Source organism: Nanorana parkeri, unplaced genomic scaffold (assembly GCF_000935625.1).
Source record: "Nanorana parkeri isolate BGI_ZX_2015 unplaced genomic scaffold, ASM93562v1 scaffold1775, whole genome shotgun sequence".
Lineage (NCBI taxonomy): Eukaryota > Metazoa > Chordata > Amphibia > Anura > Dicroglossidae > Nanorana > Nanorana parkeri.
Genome location: NW_017308043.1, coordinates 56,629 through 76,546, shown reverse-complemented (window position 1 = coordinate 76,546; position 19,918 = coordinate 56,629). Strand labels below are relative to the sequence as shown.

The following is a 19,918-nucleotide window of genomic DNA, read 5'->3' as shown; positions in this document are numbered from 1 at the left end:
CCGGGCACAGCAGAGCCCGGGATCAGCGCGACGATGGCGGGGGGTGGCCGCGGAGGGGGGGGGGGAACCGATCGGCACCCCATACACGCGATCCGCTGGCTCCACAGCCGGCGGATCGCTTGTATGGTAACAGGCACCGCTGCCTGTTTTTATATTTCGGCCGATTTCCGCACGCGCGAGGGGGCGTGTCTGAGCGGACGTCTAAAGACGCGCGCTCAGATCTAGAGAGCTCCGGGCCAGCCGTTTTTTTACTACGGCCGGCCCGGAAGTGGTTAATTTAGTTGTTAAAGGAGAACTATGGGGTCAGGGCTTTTCCCCATAGTTCTCCTTAGGGTAACGGGAGGACTAACGATGTCGAGATCCGCCCAGCTGCTTGAGTGACAGCTGGCTCTGCCTATCTAGAGGCAGAGCCAGCTGTACCCGCCCCTCCCCCATCCGTTCCTCCAGTCAGCGCTGGCGGATCGGAGCGGGGAGGGGGGAATCCAGCCCCTCCCATGTCACGGCAGAGAGCAGTGACAGGATAGAGAGGTGAGCGAACGCCAGTATATGTTCGCTCACCTCCCGATCTACTGAGCCGACCTGTGACAGTCTCATTGTCACAGGTCGGCTAGAACTTCTCCTTTAAACGCTGCCATATCTGCTAAGAGAGAGTATCTATCCCTTCTCTGACTGATTCTGGTCTATCGTTAGCACAAGAGCTGCTTTCCGAGACATAAGGTCCTGTTCTTGCTCAAAGCTCCATCTGCTCCATGCAGGTGTTAAATATTAATCTTTTATATTTACCAGATTTAAATAAAGCTATACAAATAATGATGAAGCTTCTTTTTATAAAAACCTTCCTGCCAGCTCACACGGGCCCCCTTTAAGAGTATTTTAAAGTGGAACTAGACCACTAATTTAATGGTCTAGCAAAACAAAATTTTAAGGCATGCCAACTGTCAAGGTTACCAGTGTGCTTATTTCAGCTCTCAACCAAACCTTCGAACCTTCAAATGGCTAGTGTCATAGCTGATCACATGTGCAGCACCATGGCAACTGCAATCCAATTAGGCCAAGATGGCTCCTTCCTTGGCTGTAAAGTATAAGAGGTTGTAGCTCTGCTTTAACACTGTAGAAGTTTCTTGGGCTTCCTGTTCATGTGATTGGCTGTCACAGTGATCATGTGATTAGGAGCCCATTCTACGGTTCCCAATGGTTTTTATGTGACCAGGAGCTGTTGGTGATAATGTGATCACATTGCTGGGTGTGTGCAATTGAGCATGCTCTCAGCACAAAAAAGGTATACGTATGTGGCAACATGGAACAAGGCCCAGCTTCCTGCTATCACAGATGTGTTTACAGCCAGTAAGAAGGGGTTAAGCAACTTGAGATAAAAAAAAAATACAACTAAACAGTTCTTTAAATGAACTGTATATTTTCCTCTGAAACCCACAGGACACATGTGTTTTATGCAAAGTGTAAAGAGTTGGCTTATTCCTCTGGGTGTCTCCGTTCTCTTATGCATACGCTATGAAAAGCGATAACAATAGGTTTTCAAGTTAAAAATAACCACAATGGTGCCTTAGAGCGAGCTGCCGCAAATTACAGTGGAATATTTTCTTTCTAGCGATAGCTTCATAATGCTGTAAGCTTACCGTTCAAATAACAACCTACAAATGCACGCAGATTAAATAAAAATGTGGGCTATTTCCATGCAGCTGAACAGCTTTGAAAAATGATCTTCATTGCAGCAGAAATGCATAAACAAACAGTCAGTGAGCACAAGTGCAAGTCTGATCTGATATTCTCCAAGCAGTAATAGAAAAAAGCTGGTCTTAGAAGTAATACTCACACAGAATTGAATAGATAAGCTCGACCTTGACTCCCTTGAAATGACTGCAAAATCAAAAGGAAAAAACAGTTTAATAAAAAACAAAAAATACAACTTTGTGTATTTTTACAGAAGATAAGTAACTATTTTTCATTAGGTACCATCAAGATAATTAGACTAGTTTTAGTCTATTTTTACTGTCAAGAGAAGTCTAGTTAGAAATGTAATCGCTTATCTTGAAAGGCACTCATCACTGAACTGAGTTCATTTGGAAACCATGGAAAATATCTTAAAGTGACACTAAACTCAGGAGTTAAATCTTAAAAATACATTCAAGTACCTTAAAAGGAGAACTATGGGGTTCTATCTTTTTTTAATTAATGCATTCCTTAGGCTAAGTAAATAATGTAATTTACTCTAATTAGCCAAAATGCACAGTAAGGCTGTAAAACCTTATTTAAGGTGGTGGGCGGGGCTAAGCGCCGCAATGAGAAGACATCCCGACGTATCCGACAGGATCCTCCCCACTGATGACTGACAGTGATTCTTGAGAGCTGCTGCGCGTCCACGAATATATGGACATGCGCAGCAGCTCTCTCCTTACCTGCACGTCCCCGTGTGCCAGCTCCTTCCCCTCTCTCTCTCTCTCTCTCCTGGCTGACACTGACATACTAAAATGATCGTGGATCGCTGATGACAGAGGGGAAGGAGCCCTCTCTCTCTCTTCAGCATTTACTACAAATGGGAAAGTCCATATATGGTAAATGATGTCACTGGAGACAGTGGCGTAACAACCGGGGGTGCAGCGGGGGTAAAAAAAAATTCTGCCCCGGGCGCCCAGAACTCTGGTTACGCTACTGACTGGAGATCCCTGCAGATCGGATGCTTGCCAGTATATGGACTTTCCCATTTGTAGTAAATGCTGAAGAGAGAGAGAGGGCTCCTTCCCCTCTCTCATCAGCGATCGAGTGAATTGAGGATGTCAGCGTCACACAGGGCAGGGAGAGAGAGAGGGGAAGGAGCCTGCGTGCACGAGCTGACAAAACACAGCTGTGCACGATGAGAGGAAGCGCGGCCACAGCAATGAGATCATTTGAAAAAAAAGCCGTGGGCGGGCTGGATCAAATGTTAACGCCCCCTAAGAGGAAAGGAGCTTGGAGCATGGGTGAAGACGGCCATTTACTACAGGTTTTGAGGGTTTTATCTGTGATGTGCTGCGAATTTAGAAAAAAGAACGATGCTACTACAATCAAGGTAAGGGGTATTTTTATTTGCCCTTAAGTCATAGTTCTCCTTTAACTATTGACAAAACTGCATCCTATTTGTGCATCACTCGGCTGTTGATCCTCAAATCATCTCTGAATTGGTGCCGACACTGTCCTTCCTTCTAGAGGGTGGCTACTTTTGTTCTTCATGGTCCCTGTATGTGTTGTAAAGTAGCCACTGCTCCAAGCTCACTCACGTGATGGACTACAATCTCACGTTTAGTTAAGTAATTTGGATTGAGATTGTAATCCATAACAGGAATGAGTTTGGAGTGGTGGATACTTTACAACACACACAGGGACCATGGGGAACAAAAGTAGCCACCGTCCAGCAGGAAGGACAATGTCAGCACCAATTCAGAGATGATTTGAGGATCTACAGCTGAGTGATACACATATAAAATACATTTTTGTTGATAGTTAAGGTAATTGAATGTATTTAGTAAGATTTAACTCCTGAGTTTAGTGTCACTTTAAGGTTCGGCAATCCTAGATATCATGTTCTCAACCCCCAAATTGTAATATCTTTCTACTATCCATTTAAAATATAGTCTAGAAGCCCCTACAGGTCTCTCATCAACCCACCTCTTTTTGCTCTCTTTTCCTCCATCTCCTTCATCTCTATTACTTTTCCTTTCTTCTGATAATCGTCCCCCGAGCATCCTTAACTCCACAATTACAACCCACTATACGTGCATGCAAACCAAAAGAACCTCCCCAACTTTAGTGTAGCTTACATTCATCTGTATAGAAATGTCACACCATGCATATCCTTTTATAGTTCACCAGATCATTTACTCCAACATTTACAGCTTACTCTACACTATTCTCCCTTACAATAATGCTAATGGATCATATTAATTTCTATTGCCTGCATGGGTGCATAACAAATCCTGTAACCTGGACTGTTAATGGCTATATACACACAAAAACTTGCAATCAGTAGCATCTGGGCATGTCCACTCTTAGCTTAAACTATATGGGCGCCGTTGTTTGTGTTGTTCACAGTGTGCACAGATAATAGTCTTTATTGCCAGCAGATATACTGGTGGTATTGTAGACAAGAAACCGACATGGGACAGTATCTGCTCCATCAGTAATTGTATTTATATACACAATGCAAACACCTGTAATTAGCTTAAAACGTAAATATTTCTAATTTTCTAATGCTTATTTTTTATCTTGAAAGGGCTTTTAAAAAGTCATACCGCATTAATCTGTGCATGCCAATATATCTGGTGCCCTCTGCATGGGTGTCTGCGGGGGGGAAGGGGGCCAAGGCAGATAAGCGACACATCTCAGATGAAAAAAAAAAGCAGAATACTGCAACTATACTGACACCGTGGTTGCACAATGGATGTCCATCTGATTGAGGTTTATCTAACAAAGGAGTGCATACTCTACTGGCCAGCCCAAAGGTGATGTTTCAGGTTGTGTGATAGCCACATAGGATTAAATAGCGCTGTTGGGATGGTCACAAAAAAAAGTGCTTCTCAGCATGCCCTGAATAAATTAGGTTTGTTGCAAAACTGCACAACTCCACTGCTATTCATTGTGCCCATAAGGTGTCACTGTGGCATGCAGTCCCTCCATCCCTTCTTGTGGTGCATCTGGAGGCTATACTATGCCTCCCCTGCAGTGCAACTCCAAGACATATCTCATCACAAACCATATTTCTCTGTAGGGAAAATAAAAAAATAAATTATATAAAAATCGCAGCTACAGTAGGTATGGTAACATGTAACCAACATGTATCCTCTATCATTTTTGTCTTCCGCACTGAAGGGGATATTCTGTGCTCTTGTCTTTACAGGTGCCTTTGGCTACAAAAATACCTACAAGAGAAACAAATGTACACAAGGCAACTGCTGAAACCGGGCAGGCAAATGTAAGGCAATTACCAACCCCTACTAAAACAACATAGATCCAGTGGATGATCTTGTTTTGCTTTCATATGACTATAGGTTTTATCAATGCACATAGAATGTGTGTAATTCTGTTAGGCTAGAACATTTCTCATTGTTATCTTTAAATCTGTCCGTAATGCTAAACAATCACTTTTTTATGTCCAGATACCCCACGTTATCAACTCAACAACTCGCCTGCAATATATGTCTTTCTATTGGACAGTATTAGGCTACATTTACTAAGATTTAGTACATATTCTATTGGCCATAATGATCACTATTCTCAGCACTAGGCCATTTCAAATGCTGATGAAATCACTTACAATGGATACTGCTCCTTGATGTTTAAAAGTTTTAGCTTCCTGCAGAATCAGCTAGTCTCCTGAGTCTGGTCCTGTTTTAGCGTGGCTCCTGTCTCTTGCAGGGTCCAATGGAGCCACCCTTGTTTGTAATAGCAAGCTGTGTATCTCCACAAACAGAGCAAGGCATACCTCTTCCCTCCCCCCCTCTCCTCCAAGCTAGTAGATAGCTGCTCTAGACTGCTCTGTCCCTTGTGATCTTGTCCTGGTACAGGAAGTTCAGGGAAGCCAAGCTAAGAGAGATGAAAACAGCTGTTCAGAAACATGATGATGAAGTGCTTTACCAGTCAGATGCATCAAAAGGTCTTATACAGAAAATCCTAGAGCTAAATCGAATAGATCTATTTTTCATTTTGCTACCTCTATGCAACATCAGAGAATATACACAAACATCTGAACTGGTCTTGTGTTTTAAATCCAATGACCTATTATATTGCTTGTGCCTACTCAGACAGATTAACAGTAGGAAAGAGTGTATGTGCCCTTGCAATAAACCTTGTATAGTCTAATCTGCCTACAAAGCTCAGTGGCACGATCCATTCTATTAATTATGAATGACAAGTGTGTTAGCAATTGTTTTTTCAGGTTACAGTGACGCAGAGAAAAACAAAATCTTTCTATTTTTGTAGGCTAATACGTGCTACAGGCCCTGTAAAACCTCCGACAGGCCATTTACCCATTTAAGAAGATCAGGGAGTGTTATCTGCGAGAGCATCATGACAGCGCACAATGAGATTGTACAAGCTAACGGTGAGTTACTATATCATGTACAGAAGCTAATTTACGTGGAGTTTTAATGGTAGACCCTTCAAGAACAATTAATTTTGTATTTTATTTTTTTAAAGTGAGTATACGCTGTATAAAAGAGCACATACAGAACATAATAGTTTGTGTGTAGCAGTTGCCAGAGAGCTTGCTTCCTCCTTGGTCTCTTCCAGGGCCCAACAGCACTTGTCAATATTGTGATAGTACAACATATGGTAGTCAGTTTGAGTATCCATAAAGCTTAGTTGAAACAGACAGCTGAGGAGAGGTAAAAACAGGCAGGTGATCCATGGTTTTACAGCTCCCCAGCCGCACGCTGCACTTTTAGCAAGTGCTGTATACATTGCCACGGACGCAATGCTTTGCAGCAAAGAAAAAGAAACAGCATGTGTCAAACGCAATCTTGGGGGTGAAAGGGACCACGCCACAACGGCATGCCAAATGTTTGGCACATGGTTGCTGTTCAATAAATTGTTCCCTTTAGGATCCAAAAATATACCAGCATTGGAATATTGCCAATATTGGTATGGGTATGATGGGCAGCCGCTACTCTACTACTCTGTGAAAAGCAATCCACCACATATCGCTTTCAGAGAGGTGGAGGCTGCCATCTGTCCAAATGAGGCCTAAGAATTGAATGTGCAAGTGGATATTGCAAAGTGAAGATTGTCAATGACCTACTATATTGAAAGAAAGCACAACTGGTCTGTTGAACTGGAATTTTTCCAATTTTTAAGTAAAAAAAAGGATAAAGTCTGCTTAGGGCTTCTGTTGCTGCCTATGCCTTCATAGCAAATGTAGGAATTGAAGTGCTACACCAATTAAATTAGTCTAGATACTTTATTCTTCTTATACTCCAGCAGCTGGCCTGGCAGCCAAATTGATGTGGCCCTTCAATTCCTACATCTACTGTGTTCACTGTTGAACCAAGGGTACTGTGGAGATTCTTTGTATGGCAAAACCTAGCCAGATCATACATATTCATATCACTTAATTACTGTTGGATGATAAACACCAAGAGAATAACCACCTGCACTTTCTTTCCACACTTCCAAATATGTCTATGCCTTAACTGGGGAGATCCCCATCACTATTGTGAAAAAGTATCAGATGAGGACTCAAATATTAAAAAAACAAAAACAGTGGTTCCAACTCTTCCTCACTCGATTCAAAATAAGCTTTGTCTCCAAGTGGCGCAACAGGGAGCATTACCTGCATACTTGTTTGGTAGTTCAGTTTGCTTTTAACCAAGCATTTCTATAATATATATATATCAGTTCTCCCCATCCATTTTTTTGGGGATGGGGAAACTCATATTAAAAGAAAGCATGATATATCCAAAGTGCTAGCACAAAGTCTCTTCTTTGTGACCAATCAAAGCTGCTTTGAAGTTTTAATTGAAGATGCAACTAACCCAAGAGATGTGCTATACAGTACATACTTCAGGAAGCACCGTCCCACTGAACATGTGAGCAGTTGTGTGACATATGGTTGCTCTGGATTACAGAAAACTCTGAGGTAAATGGAATGGATTTTATGACTTTACAATTGCTATCCAAAAAACACTGCAGCTGTGCTAGTTATTGGATTGGAATAAATAAAGAAGTCTTTAAAGTGCAGCATAATGAAAAAAAAAACACCTGGGAGTCTGTGTTTTCAGGCACTTATTTAAAAGTATTGTTTAGCATTTTGCTGACATCCAGCTTCAGGGGTTTTTCTATTTGGCTCACATGGAAAGCAACAGCATCTGCGACATCATGCAAAAAAGCCTGAAAAACACTACCCAAAAAAAAAGGAGCTTGTGATGTGCTTTCTAGGGTGTTTCCATAAAAAAGTCTAAGGGGACTTTTTTTTATATAGCTACAGGTGTTTTGCTACAAGCAACAGAACACTCAGGTGTGAACAATGGCCATAAAAAACAATGGGATTTCTTGTGTTGTACGTTTTGTCGCTTTCAGCCTAGGCGTGACCGAGCTTTAAAAAGCTGTTAACTTCAGCCAAAAAAAAAAGGCAGCAGCAGCTAAGTTGTGAGGTAGGAAATGCCTTTGGGGGTGAAATTGCAAGAACATTCTGAATACAAGTAAAGGAACGAAAGAGTACACCGATATAGTGCAAAAAAAATCCTCCAGATTTTTTGTAAAGATAAAAACAAAACTTACACTTGTATGTGTAGATGAAAGCATGGCTTGTACATGGACCTGTAACAGTCCCCTAAGTGAGATAAGCCTGCTCACTGTAGTCTTTAGTTTACGGTTTGATTTTACCTGTTGTCTGAAATTATCCTTTAAAAAGGAAACCTGTGGGCTCACCTTACCTTTTAAAGTTGCCCTAGGTTTCTAGTACCATGAAGTAGGCACAAAAGCTGCATCCTGAGATTACATCCACCCCTGGATGTCCAAAATTCAGGTTGCTCAGCTACCGAAACATCGGCCATACTGGTGAACAAACTCTAGCCTGACTCATTTCACTCCCATGCTTCCTCTTGGCCCAAAAGCCTGCCCATTACATTTATTTACACAAACTGTACACTCTATTCAGGTCCCAGTGTACTGCACTGCGGTTAAGTGACCTGCTGTGGGGGTCCAGTGCAAAAAGTGCAGCATGTCTGCATTGTGATGTGAATGAGGCCCAAATAAAAAAAAATATGTGCCCTAGTGTGAATGGACCCTAAGTGTTTAGTAATTTGCAGGGCAAAGTGACAGTGTCTCTGCAAAGGGCATCCCGACCCATATATATTTACCTTACCTGTCCTCCCTCACATCTAGCGATGAAATTGCCTGTGTCTGTAACTGTGAGGAAGTCTGACATCATCCCCCTGTTCGTGTGACAGTACTCGCACCTAGTAATTTGCTGCTAGGTCCATGCACGCTCACAGGGAAGCAAGTCACATGCTTCTCCATACCCAGAAGTGCAGGCATTCCCTCCGCCTGTGGTAGAGCTATGACAGAAGGCAGGTAAGATCGGGTTGGGGAATGCCTTTTCCAGAGACACTGTCACTTTTTACTTTCCCCTTTCTTCCTCTCCCTCTCTTCTACCTAATCATTTCTTCCTCCACCCTACTACACACTGCTCTTTATTCATTCTGGAGGACCACAAGAGCCTCCTTATCCACTGAGACACTGAACACCTCATACACTGTTCAGGACAAGTCATCAATGGGATTATTTTGTTCTCACTTTGCATGCCCATTAGATCCCACCAACAAACAAATCAGATCACTGTTTGAGCTCAACAGATGACACCTCCACACCCTTAATCTCCATTTGAGACTAACACTTAAAAACATACCCACTTACACCATGAAAATCTTAAAATCCCCAGCGCCTCCACATATCCTCAATCAATCTAGTTTGTGTTTTCTTAGGAAGGAAACACTGGACTAACGTCCTTCAACAAATTAGTACTTCCCTGGTCAAATGTTCTGAGTTACCATGCCAATTTAATGTACGAGATTATATCGTCTCCTAAAAATGTCTCGCTTCTGATTTTGTCTACACATTTGTTTTTCTCTACTTCTTTTTCTATGTTTTATTCTTCCAAGATTATTATTAAAGTGTTCCAAAGAATATACAATACACATTTTTGGTTTGTAGTCCCTTTATATGTTTCAAATGTTTTATTAAAACAGTTCTATGGGTTACTGTACTCTGTGCATTACCATTGCTGGTTGTACTTTGTGAGTGTTGTTCTTTGAAGTGTCTAATTTAATAATTTGGATAGGCTTATAAAACCATGACCAATATGCAAAGTACCCATAGGTCTCGCACAAAATGGATTTTGCATGGCAAGTTTTCAATGCCGAGGAGTTGAGATTTGCCTGGTTTCTAATGGCTTTTGCAAATGATCACTGCCCTTTGTACTGCCTTATGTATGTTGCTGCAATATAAACATTATTATATATTGCCTACATTGTACCTCTTCACTTAAAAATTATCATTATGTAAGCATTTTGCACATACAGTTTGCATATTATAAGAGACACTTTTAAATAAATTCTTAAACAGTACACGCATTTTCAACACATTCATTTTAGACACAGACCTTTTGCAGAAGCAACAAGCAGCCGTAAAATGTGACCATTGTCTATTTAGTCAGTTTCATAATCTGAGGGTGGAAAGTGGAGGATGGAGTTTCAGGGTAGATCTAAAACAAGGACACACTTTGTGACTCTAAAACACAAACTGCATTAATAAACACTAAACCGTAGCTTGTTAACATTTTTTTAATAAGGAGCATGCCTTGTTTCAATGTAGGCCAAGTAATGCGATACATATTGTCAGGGGTGTTTCTGCATGAAAGGAACACAAATGAGTAAATCGGATTTTCTCCCTAATGCTGAATTTATATACTGGAATATTGTTCCTACATTTTCTCCCAATGCATACATTTTTTTTTTTACAAATTTTGAAGTGCTTCTTTATCCTCATTCTTAGCTACAGCCTATAAATATGACTGTATTTTGATATCATGCTACCCTAGGCCCAACTGAATACGGACATGCTTTTGTACAAGCAGGTAAAATGGAATTATTTTCATAGAACATAATGCTAGAATGTGCTTTTAGAGAAAGCATGTGGTCTGCTTTATATACACAGCTACTTTAGGACTCTACAGAACCTCAAAAAAGAGAAAAGGAAAGAAGGTATTTTAAACTATAATGAGCCTTCCGACTCCTCTCAGCATCCACTACACACACAACCCTAAAGTTATCTTGCCGTTTATATCAACAATGTTCAGTAGGTAGCCAAAAGAGGGGAAACAAGAAAAAAGTGATCACAGTATCTACATTCTCAAGGTTGGTACTGCCCACTCCTTTACTATGCTGCCCCAGGCATTATTTATGCATATAGAACAGGTCCTACAGGTGCTAAAAACATGTTATACACGACACATTTAGTTTCTTTTCAGTTGATCCAAAAATCCAACATTCATTTTATTTCACCCAACAGTCTACTATTTACATATGAAACCAATATCTCAAAAGGACATAAAATGATTGGACATCTGCATCTCTACAAAGAACAAAAACCTCTTTAACCGCTTGCCATCCATGGGTGGACAAGCGGACTCTTCCCAGCGGGTGGACGTACATGTACGAGATTTCTTTTTTTCTGCTTGTGCGAGCAAAATTCTTTTAACAGCCAGTACCGGCTGTGACATACAAGCGTTTGGGCCGATCTATAGCGGCCCGATCGTGAAGTAGATCTCTGCTTAATCAGCTTCTTTGGGGGTGCCTAGGTGACATTAGGGGTCTTAGAGGCCCCTAATGTCTGCATAAAGAGGACCTGTCATTGTATAATTGTTATCACATAGGGGACTTGTTAGTCCCCCTATGTGATAGCAATAAAGTTAAGTGTAAAAAACAAAAAAAAATTAAAAGGGACAGATAAAAAAAAAATATATATATACATACATACATACAGGTGAAACTCGAATAATTAGAATATCATGCAAAAGTAATTGCAGTAAGTGCTGCAAAAGGGGCCCAAACCAAGTACTGAGTACATATGCATGCTTATACTTTTCAGAGGTCCGATATTGTTCTATGTACAATCCTTGTTTTATTGATTGCATGTAATAATCTACTTTTTTGAGGTTGTGGATTTGGGGTTCTTGGGGTTTTCATGAGCTGTAAGCCATAATCATCACAATTATGACAAATCACGGCTTGAACTATCTTGCTTTGCATGTAATGAGTCTATCTCATATATTAGTTTCACCTTTTAAGTTGCATTAGTGAAATAAATGAACTTTGCACGATATTCTAATTATTCGAGTTTCACCTGTATTTAAGTCTCCCGCATGCACCAAACGTGTTGGGTGCGCCTACGTGCGAAAACAAAGATTATGCCACATGTTACATATCACTGCGAAAGTCAGAGTGAGAGCAATAATTCTAGGGCCATTAATCACTGATAACACTAAAGTGAAGAGTGGTAAAGGCTTTTAAAGCGTCGCCTATGGCCAATGGTATGGTATTTTTTTTTGCGATTTTGCGGGTGGGCGCAATTTTAATGCTTGACATGTTTGGTGTCTATTTACCCGACGTGATCTTTTATATTTTACCAAACCCAAAAATGTGGGCAATTATAAATGTTTTAGAACATAATGTAGGGAAGAAAACAATTTGCAAAATGTTCGGTACTTTTTTTATTATATAGTAAAAAATAAAAACCCCAGTGGTGATTATATACCTCCAAAAGAAAGCTCTATCTGTCCACAGAAATGGTATAAAACTCATTTTGGTACAGCGTTGCATGATTAAAAAAATGTCAAAGCCCCGCTGCGCTGAATACTGGAAAAATGGCTTGGACAGGAAGGGGGTTCAACCCCCCCGATCATCAAGTGGTTAAAAGGTCAGACCTTATACTCAGAATAAATCTGAGCAGGGCTGCACAAGTTATGATGAATGCAAATGACCCCCTAATGGGGCTGAGCGCCTGCATGAGTCATGTGGAAGGCAAGCATTGCCTGGTCCCCACAGTCCTCTTCATCAATTTCGCTTCCTCCCCTCACACCATACTTTTTATAATAAGCTTGTTTTTAGCCTAATGTTGTGCGGCCTCCGATACAGCATGTAACTCTAGACTACATTCCTCCAAGAAAAGGGAAAATCATAAAAACTCACAACACAACAAAAAACACTGCCTAGACTATGCAGATATACAGAAAAAGAAGGGCTAATGTGTGCTGTGATAATTGTCCTTGGCACTATACTACACCAGTGTCTTGACCTGCCCAGTTTGTGCTGTAGCTGGCCTGTCCATGGTGGTAGCCAAAGCCCATGATTGCAGATGCAAACCGCAACTGCAGGCTTTGCATTTTTAGAAAGCCAACAAGCAAGGTGCAGGCAGAGGATACATAGAACCTACCTCAACCTCTCTGAGACTTCCAGTCCCTAGGGCTCTGGCATCTTGATTGACTAATCACAGCTTAAGACCATTAATATAGACAGACTAAAGCCCATCAACAAAAGCCATTAGGATTTTCAAGAAGAGGCTGTATGGTACTGAGGAGGCAGCAAAGCAAAGATTTCAGCTGAGCGGGGACAGTAAGCAAGTGGCTTGTCAAGTATCCCGCAGAAGGGCCCATTACTTCTAATGCACTTACCTTTTAAGAAGACTGTGGGGAAACTACATTTCATGCAATATGATGTCAGTAATTTGGTCTTAAGTTCTCCGCAGGGTTGTGGAAGAGGTCCGGGAAATGAAGAGGCTAATTTGAAGACATTAAGATTTTTTTAATGCAGCGTTAAACTAGGAGAGAACTAAGAAACTCTAGGGTAAAAAAAAGTTAGAGAAAACACTAGGGTATCTTCTTAAGATGGGTACAGTAGATAGATAGAAGTTGAGCTGTCCAGTATGCCAAGGTATGCTAATGAGAGCTGCAGCTTGAATATTAACACGGAGCTTCACATTAGTGAATCTCTACCAATTCTTTCATCACTGTATATTAGATAAAATTATACCCAAATCATTTATTAATTTAAGGCATTTTTTTGTATGTAGTACATGTAAGCTGAATGGCAGGTATGAAAGTACACTATTAAAAGCTAGTTGCTCCATAGCACTAAATGGCTACAGCGCTAATGAGGGAACAATGAAATACAATATATTTTAGAAGAAAAGTCAACAATGATATCTATTAACATCATAGCAGCAGGCAACAGGTATGAGTAATAAGGATAAGGGTTGTGTCTTGGCTTTTTTTCCCCCTCTCTCTTTTTAGGCTTTTCTCTTTTTTCTTTCTCCAGTGGTTTCTTCTATGTTGAAAATTACATATCTGGTAAAAAAAAAAAATAGCGATCACAATGTGATTACTTTTAATATTGATTACAGAAATCTAGAGGCCATAACCTAAAATTGGTGGGAAAAAAATTCCAGCGCACGTGGCGAAGGAGGTTCTTTACAGTCAGAGCGGGTAGGGTCTGGAACTCACTGCCGCAGGCAGTAATTTCAGCAAAAAATTTGGAATTGTTCAATAAACTTTTGGACGATTTCTTAAGGGACCGTAATATACAGGGGTACAAGTACTCATAAGAATGAGATCCTAATAGGTTGGACTTGATGGACTACTGTCTTTATTCAACCTCAAATACAATGTAACTATGTTATTACTAGGGTTGCACAGATACTTGGCATTTTCATGAGAACTACCAGGGTTGCAGTGGTTGCAGCTGGGACCTGGCTCTGGCACTCCACCACTGTCTTGAAATCATTAGTCTGTATTGTTTTAGAAAAACTGTCACATGACAATAAACAAAAATGTATCAGTACTCGTACTCGCAAAACTGGTATCTGTACATCCCTTTATTTACATTTATAAAAACAGAATCGTACATTAAAACAGAGATGTACAAATCCCAGGAGCTCCATGTGCTCCTTACAAATGACAGCTGCCTAGTAATTTTTGAATTTGTCTCTAGTGTAGTCTTGGAGCTCAAAAGTATCGGTACATGTACTCGTACCGAGTACTGTACTTGGTATCTGTGCAACCCTAGTTATTACGATGCACATTACATTGCTACATTGATGCACATTTATGATGGAAGTCTATTTCACAAACTACAATTATAGTGAGTGGATTGAAGGCCGCCCTTTCAACTTCTTTCTTCTTGTGTAGCAAGTCATTGTGTTGTGTTTTATACTTTGTTTTCACCTTTACTCTTGTTGAAAAAAACATAATTGAGAACCTTGTCCTTCTTCAATAAAAAAAAAAAACACATTGTTTTTCATTATTTATTTATTTTTTCATCAAACTATTAAAAGCTTCAAGTGCACGCAGCAGTTAGCAGATTGTCAGTGACATGCTACTCTCCATACAGATCAGCTACTGCATCAAGTGTACTGCATTTAAAAAGAAGCAGTCACATCCTTTATGCTAATAGACATGATCCCTGCTGCCTATAGCAGACGTATTCATTAAGATCATGTTTGAGGGCATAATTATGCTTTCATTATATACCTCTGTGTTCACCTTCAAACACATGTAAAACCAACATCTGGTAAGTATAATAATGATTGCATGCATACTATTTTCAGTATGAAAGTGTACTATTAACCTATGAGGCTCATATGAATAATGTATCAAAAATAATAACCGTTACTATTGCTGGACCTGTGTTTTTATACATTACATGGCGGATACATTTAATACATCCTTCAGTGATGATTAATCCAAAGCCGCTTCCCTCCTCAGAGATGTATTGGGTTCTAAAAAAACATTAGTAATATGGGCACTTTCAGACCTGAAGAGTAACTTAAACACATGCACACTATGCACATCATATCTCAAATTATTAAATTGACATAGTGCCATCATCTCCCATGAAGCTGTCCTAAGTAACAAATGTAACAATGTAGGGTAGTAAATACAATACAAAAATATTCCAAAGACTAGTAAACACAGTTGTTCAGCAAAAAATACTACTAATGGGAACCATGGAAACAGCACCCCACTGATGCACATTTATAATATAAAAAGTTAGACAAAGAAGCAACATAACTGCTTAAGGCCCCATTCACATGGGCTGATCAGGAGAGAATCCATGCATGGATCCGCTCCAGATCACAGCAGTATGGAGCGGATGTCACCGATGTGACATCTGTGCCTGTACAGTTTTTTCCTCCATCTCACAATGGAGGAAAAGCTAAAACTGCCGGACCCCATCTGTGTCTATGGGGAAACGGATGTAAACGGACGTGTCAGTTTACCCCTGGCCCAGCATGATCCAGTCCATCAAAACGGATCTATGATCTATTTTTCCGGAGCTAGCTGGAGCCGGGGGTAAACGGGTGTAAATGGACACCCATCCGTTTAAACACGTCTGCCCATAGACTTGCACAGAGCATCGGATCGGGTCCGGCTGAAAAACCGACAGGCAGACCCGAGTGGACAATTCATGTTAAAGCAGCCTAAGCCATACGCAAAGTAAGATGGTGCACCTTGTTAAACCAAATAATTGGTGAGTAATAGAAGAGAATAATTGATCTCAGATTATATGCTTGTCTGAAGAGGTTGGTAGATAGAAGTGTGCAAACAGTATTAGGGAAGTAATACCAGAGAACGAAAAAGTAAACTGAGAAGTCCTGGATGCAAGAGTGTGAGAAAGTGGCTATAGTGCTGGAGAGGAGAAAATAATGCGTAGATTAGGATGGTATGCATTTGAGATGATGTTTGGAATTTAATCAGGAAATCTATAAAAGGGGCCAGACTGTAGAAAGATTTGCATGTCAGATTTGAAAGCTTAAATTTAATTATCTGACTAACTGAGAGCTGGGTGTAAGGACTGACAGAAAGGAGCAGCATTTGAGGAGTGAGAAGGGAGCTGGAGTCATGCACCAGATTAATGGATCGACTGGCATCATCATGATTGTGGTAGACCACAGAGGACAAAGTACTAACAGCTTAGTTGCACCGTTAGTGGAAATGGTATTGAAGAGGGATACATTTTTAAGATGGAGGAACTGGTTATTAAGTGAATGGAAAGTTTAAAAGTTGTGTTTTAAGTACTTTTCAAGTAGTGAAGTAGAGCAAGATGGTGGATAAAATATGTTAGTTTTTAGAAAGTGAGTGGATATGAAAGAAAAGAAAGGAGGAGGATAAAGGAGAGTAGTGTTATGGAAACAATAGACACTGATCCAAGAAAATCCAAGCTGTGTGAAGATTGAAAGTATTAAAAAATGGTCAGCATAGTGAAAAGTTGAGGGCAGATTGAGAAGCATGAACATAGTCGTTTACTAGATTAAGTAGGAGTAGTGAATTGTAGACTTTGCAGTCATAAGGCCATTTACAATTTTGGTGAGGCGGTGGATTGATTAGGACAGCGTGCAGTTAACCAGTCCAGAGCGTTAATCAAGTAGTTTCTAAGAGAAGGGGAGTAGTAAAATAAAGTAGAAGATGGAGAGAGGTCTGAAGACTATGTGAACATTTCAGTATAAAAAGGCACAACTTAAAAAGCAATGTTATGGCTGGAATGAAGGATGAGAAGAGAAAGGTAATGAAATAGAAAAAAATAACAGCAAGTAAACAGACACAGGCACAAGAGAGGACTTAAAACTGGCAAAAATAGCTTTTATTCAGCCAAGGGAGTGAAGCCGATTAAAGAGGAGGCTAGAGACAGGATTTAGACTAAACACACTGGAGGCCATTTTACTGAAGGAGTTGAGAATGTTCACACAATAAATTATGTTAAAATTCACTTTAATAATGCAATCGTGCAAATGAAATAAGTAAACAGGGATTTTATTTTCACATGATTGGATAATTGAAGTGAATCTTCAAACAATATATTGTGTGAACATTCTCAACTCATTTAGTAAATCAGCCTTATTGAGCTAATAATAAAAGGTACATTGTATGCTGTCCATTTCAAAGTGGTAAGGTCTTTTTATACATTACAAGAGGGAAGTGGGAAGCTGAGGCATAGGGAAGTGAAGACTGAAAAGTTGCTTTGGGCTGTGGGAATGGACAGAAAATACAAGAAAGTATGACTGCTATAATTTAGCTGACCAGACATGCTAAAAGTTAATTGGATTGTACCATACATTCCAACAAGTAGGCTCTCACACTTTATAGTTGGTAGAAAATCTAAAGGAGACTGTAAAACTGGATTTAATGTGCGTGGCCTTCTTAAAAGAAGACTGTAGAATTGGATTTCATGTGTGTGGCCTGTTTAAAAAAAAAAAGAGCATGTGGTTTGCCCAAACAGGAGAAAGCAACATGTTCACTGTAATGCAGACCTCCCCAGCATCATATACTTGGCTTCCTTTGGCTCCCCCACAATGCTGTTCAGCTGCCACAAGAAAAAGAAAAACCTTATGCAAGCTAAATGTCAATGCAGCTGTAGCTCACACAGGCCTATGGACTCCCTGTGACCGCACTGATTGGCCCAGCGTGGTCACATGGAGTAAGTCATATGCTCTTTCATGCACAAAGCTTGCTAAAGTTTTATGGTTCTCAGGGTGTCAGTATGGGTTTTTAATGGACACCTCGACACTGCCTCTGAAACAGTGGTGCTAGATGCTCACTCAAAAACACTCATCCGTAGGAGGGGCAACGGAGCCCGGGAAGCACGGCGGGGGTGTCCGGCGGGGGGGGCGGCCCCTTCTTCGGGACGCAGAAGCGATCTGGCGACAGGTAAGTCGCCAGGATCGCTTCTGTTGTAAAGCCGACAGTCGGCTCTACAAGTTTAAACAGAGTCCCGGCGGCAAAAGTCGCCGGGAGTCTGTTTAAACAGCCCCGATGCTGGTGACGTACACTGTACGTCGTCAGTCACGAAGGGGTTAAAGAAGATTGTAAAATCTCAAATGTAAAAGACGAGATTAATTGATTATTAAGTGTCCACCAGGTGCCATAATCTAGAAATCAGACTTACCACTTCTACAATCTGTTACACATATATGAAGATGAAATTATAAGATGCAAATATACACAATTGTCTTTTAAAGTCCTAAGTCTTTGGGTGGCTATAAATGGCACCATCTCATGACCAATTTGACAGTCCAACACAAGACAAGACTTGGGCAAGAACTCGGCTGAACTTTGGTGGGCCATAAAAGGCACTCCATATTGCACACAAAGATCTGCAACTTGTTGGAAAAAAAAATCTCTGTATGGAGAGGAAAATCATAATAGACCGATTTGGGAGATTATTCCTTACTTCCTGTCGAGTGTCATACAAAGTAGCAAGTGAGGGAAAGTCTCTTCAATAAGAACACATGCCACAAAAAAAAATGTTTCAAGTAGAGTGGTAAAAGGTGGCCCTTCTAGATTTCTACTGCTTTCTGGGTTTCCACAGGGAAGATTTTTATTCACTTGCTTTCCCAAGTAACGGGTGTCGAGTAGAGCAGTACATAAAAGAAAATGTCCTCAATGGTGACAGACAGCAATAAAACCTGACAGAAATTCTAAGCCTTCCCTACAGTTTTCAAAAGTAAAACGTTTTTTTTTGGGAGGTGAGCTTTTAAAAAATATACCTCAAGCCAAAACAAATAGTTTTGGCTACTTTGCTATACAAGGCCTCACTGGAAGATTTACTACTCATTCCTATTCTGGTGACAACACTGTGACCCAGGCAGGAAAAAAGCAAAAATATTCAACAGGTAACATACAGCAATGAAAAGCTAATGGAGATTTCTTTTCTCCTATGCTCCAATTTTGTTACTGGGACAAGAAGGCAGGGAAATGCCCCCATTTGGGTCAAGAAGAGTCCAATAGCCCCATTGCACTCAGGTTATATTTTTCCACCCACTTCTAGCTAATCCTGATAGGCTTTTGTTTCCCCTTACCTTGTGAAGTCAGCTATGCTCACCTAAGTTTCCCCTCTAGGTCCCTGGAGAATGCAAATCCAGCAATGCAATGGCACCCGAGACTGCCAGTCCCTTTCACTCTCCTCCGACGATGTCAAGCCCTCTCAAACCCTGAGAGGACCCTGGCCAATGGACTTCCAATAGGAAGTGTCCATGTCATGCAGACCCTCGCAGGAAATAACCAGAAGAGTTGAAGGCTGTGGTGGCACATGACCGTGGCTTAAGTGAAAAGGGCTTTTATACAGGGATTTTTTTTAAATCTAGCAAATCAGATAGTGGGGCATGGGAGGAAGGCCAAATGTATCCTATAGTTGGGCTTTAAACACTGAGATCAGTTCTAACCCTTATCCACTCTATACAAAACAAGTTTGATTGAAGATACACACTCTAAAAAGAATATACAGGCACCAAATATGTTTTTCAGCCAAATCGCACAGCACATTGAGGTTGGTCCTCAAGCTATTAAAGATATACGGACATCTCCCTACTTGTTGTCGGGGGG

General features: G+C 40.7%; 1 protein-coding gene across 1 annotated transcript in view; it reads right to left on the bottom strand.

Moving 5' to 3' along the window:
* Positions 1–19,918, bottom strand: part of LOC108799636 (protein yippee-like 2) — a 66,794-nt gene that overhangs the window by 4,734 nt on the left and 42,142 nt on the right. The window contains exon 3 of the mRNA XM_018571530.1: positions 1,832–1,875. Coding sequence (XP_018427032.1) covers positions 1,832–1,875 — 44 coding nt within the window. The remainder of the gene's footprint in view (positions 1–1,831; positions 1,876–19,918) is intronic.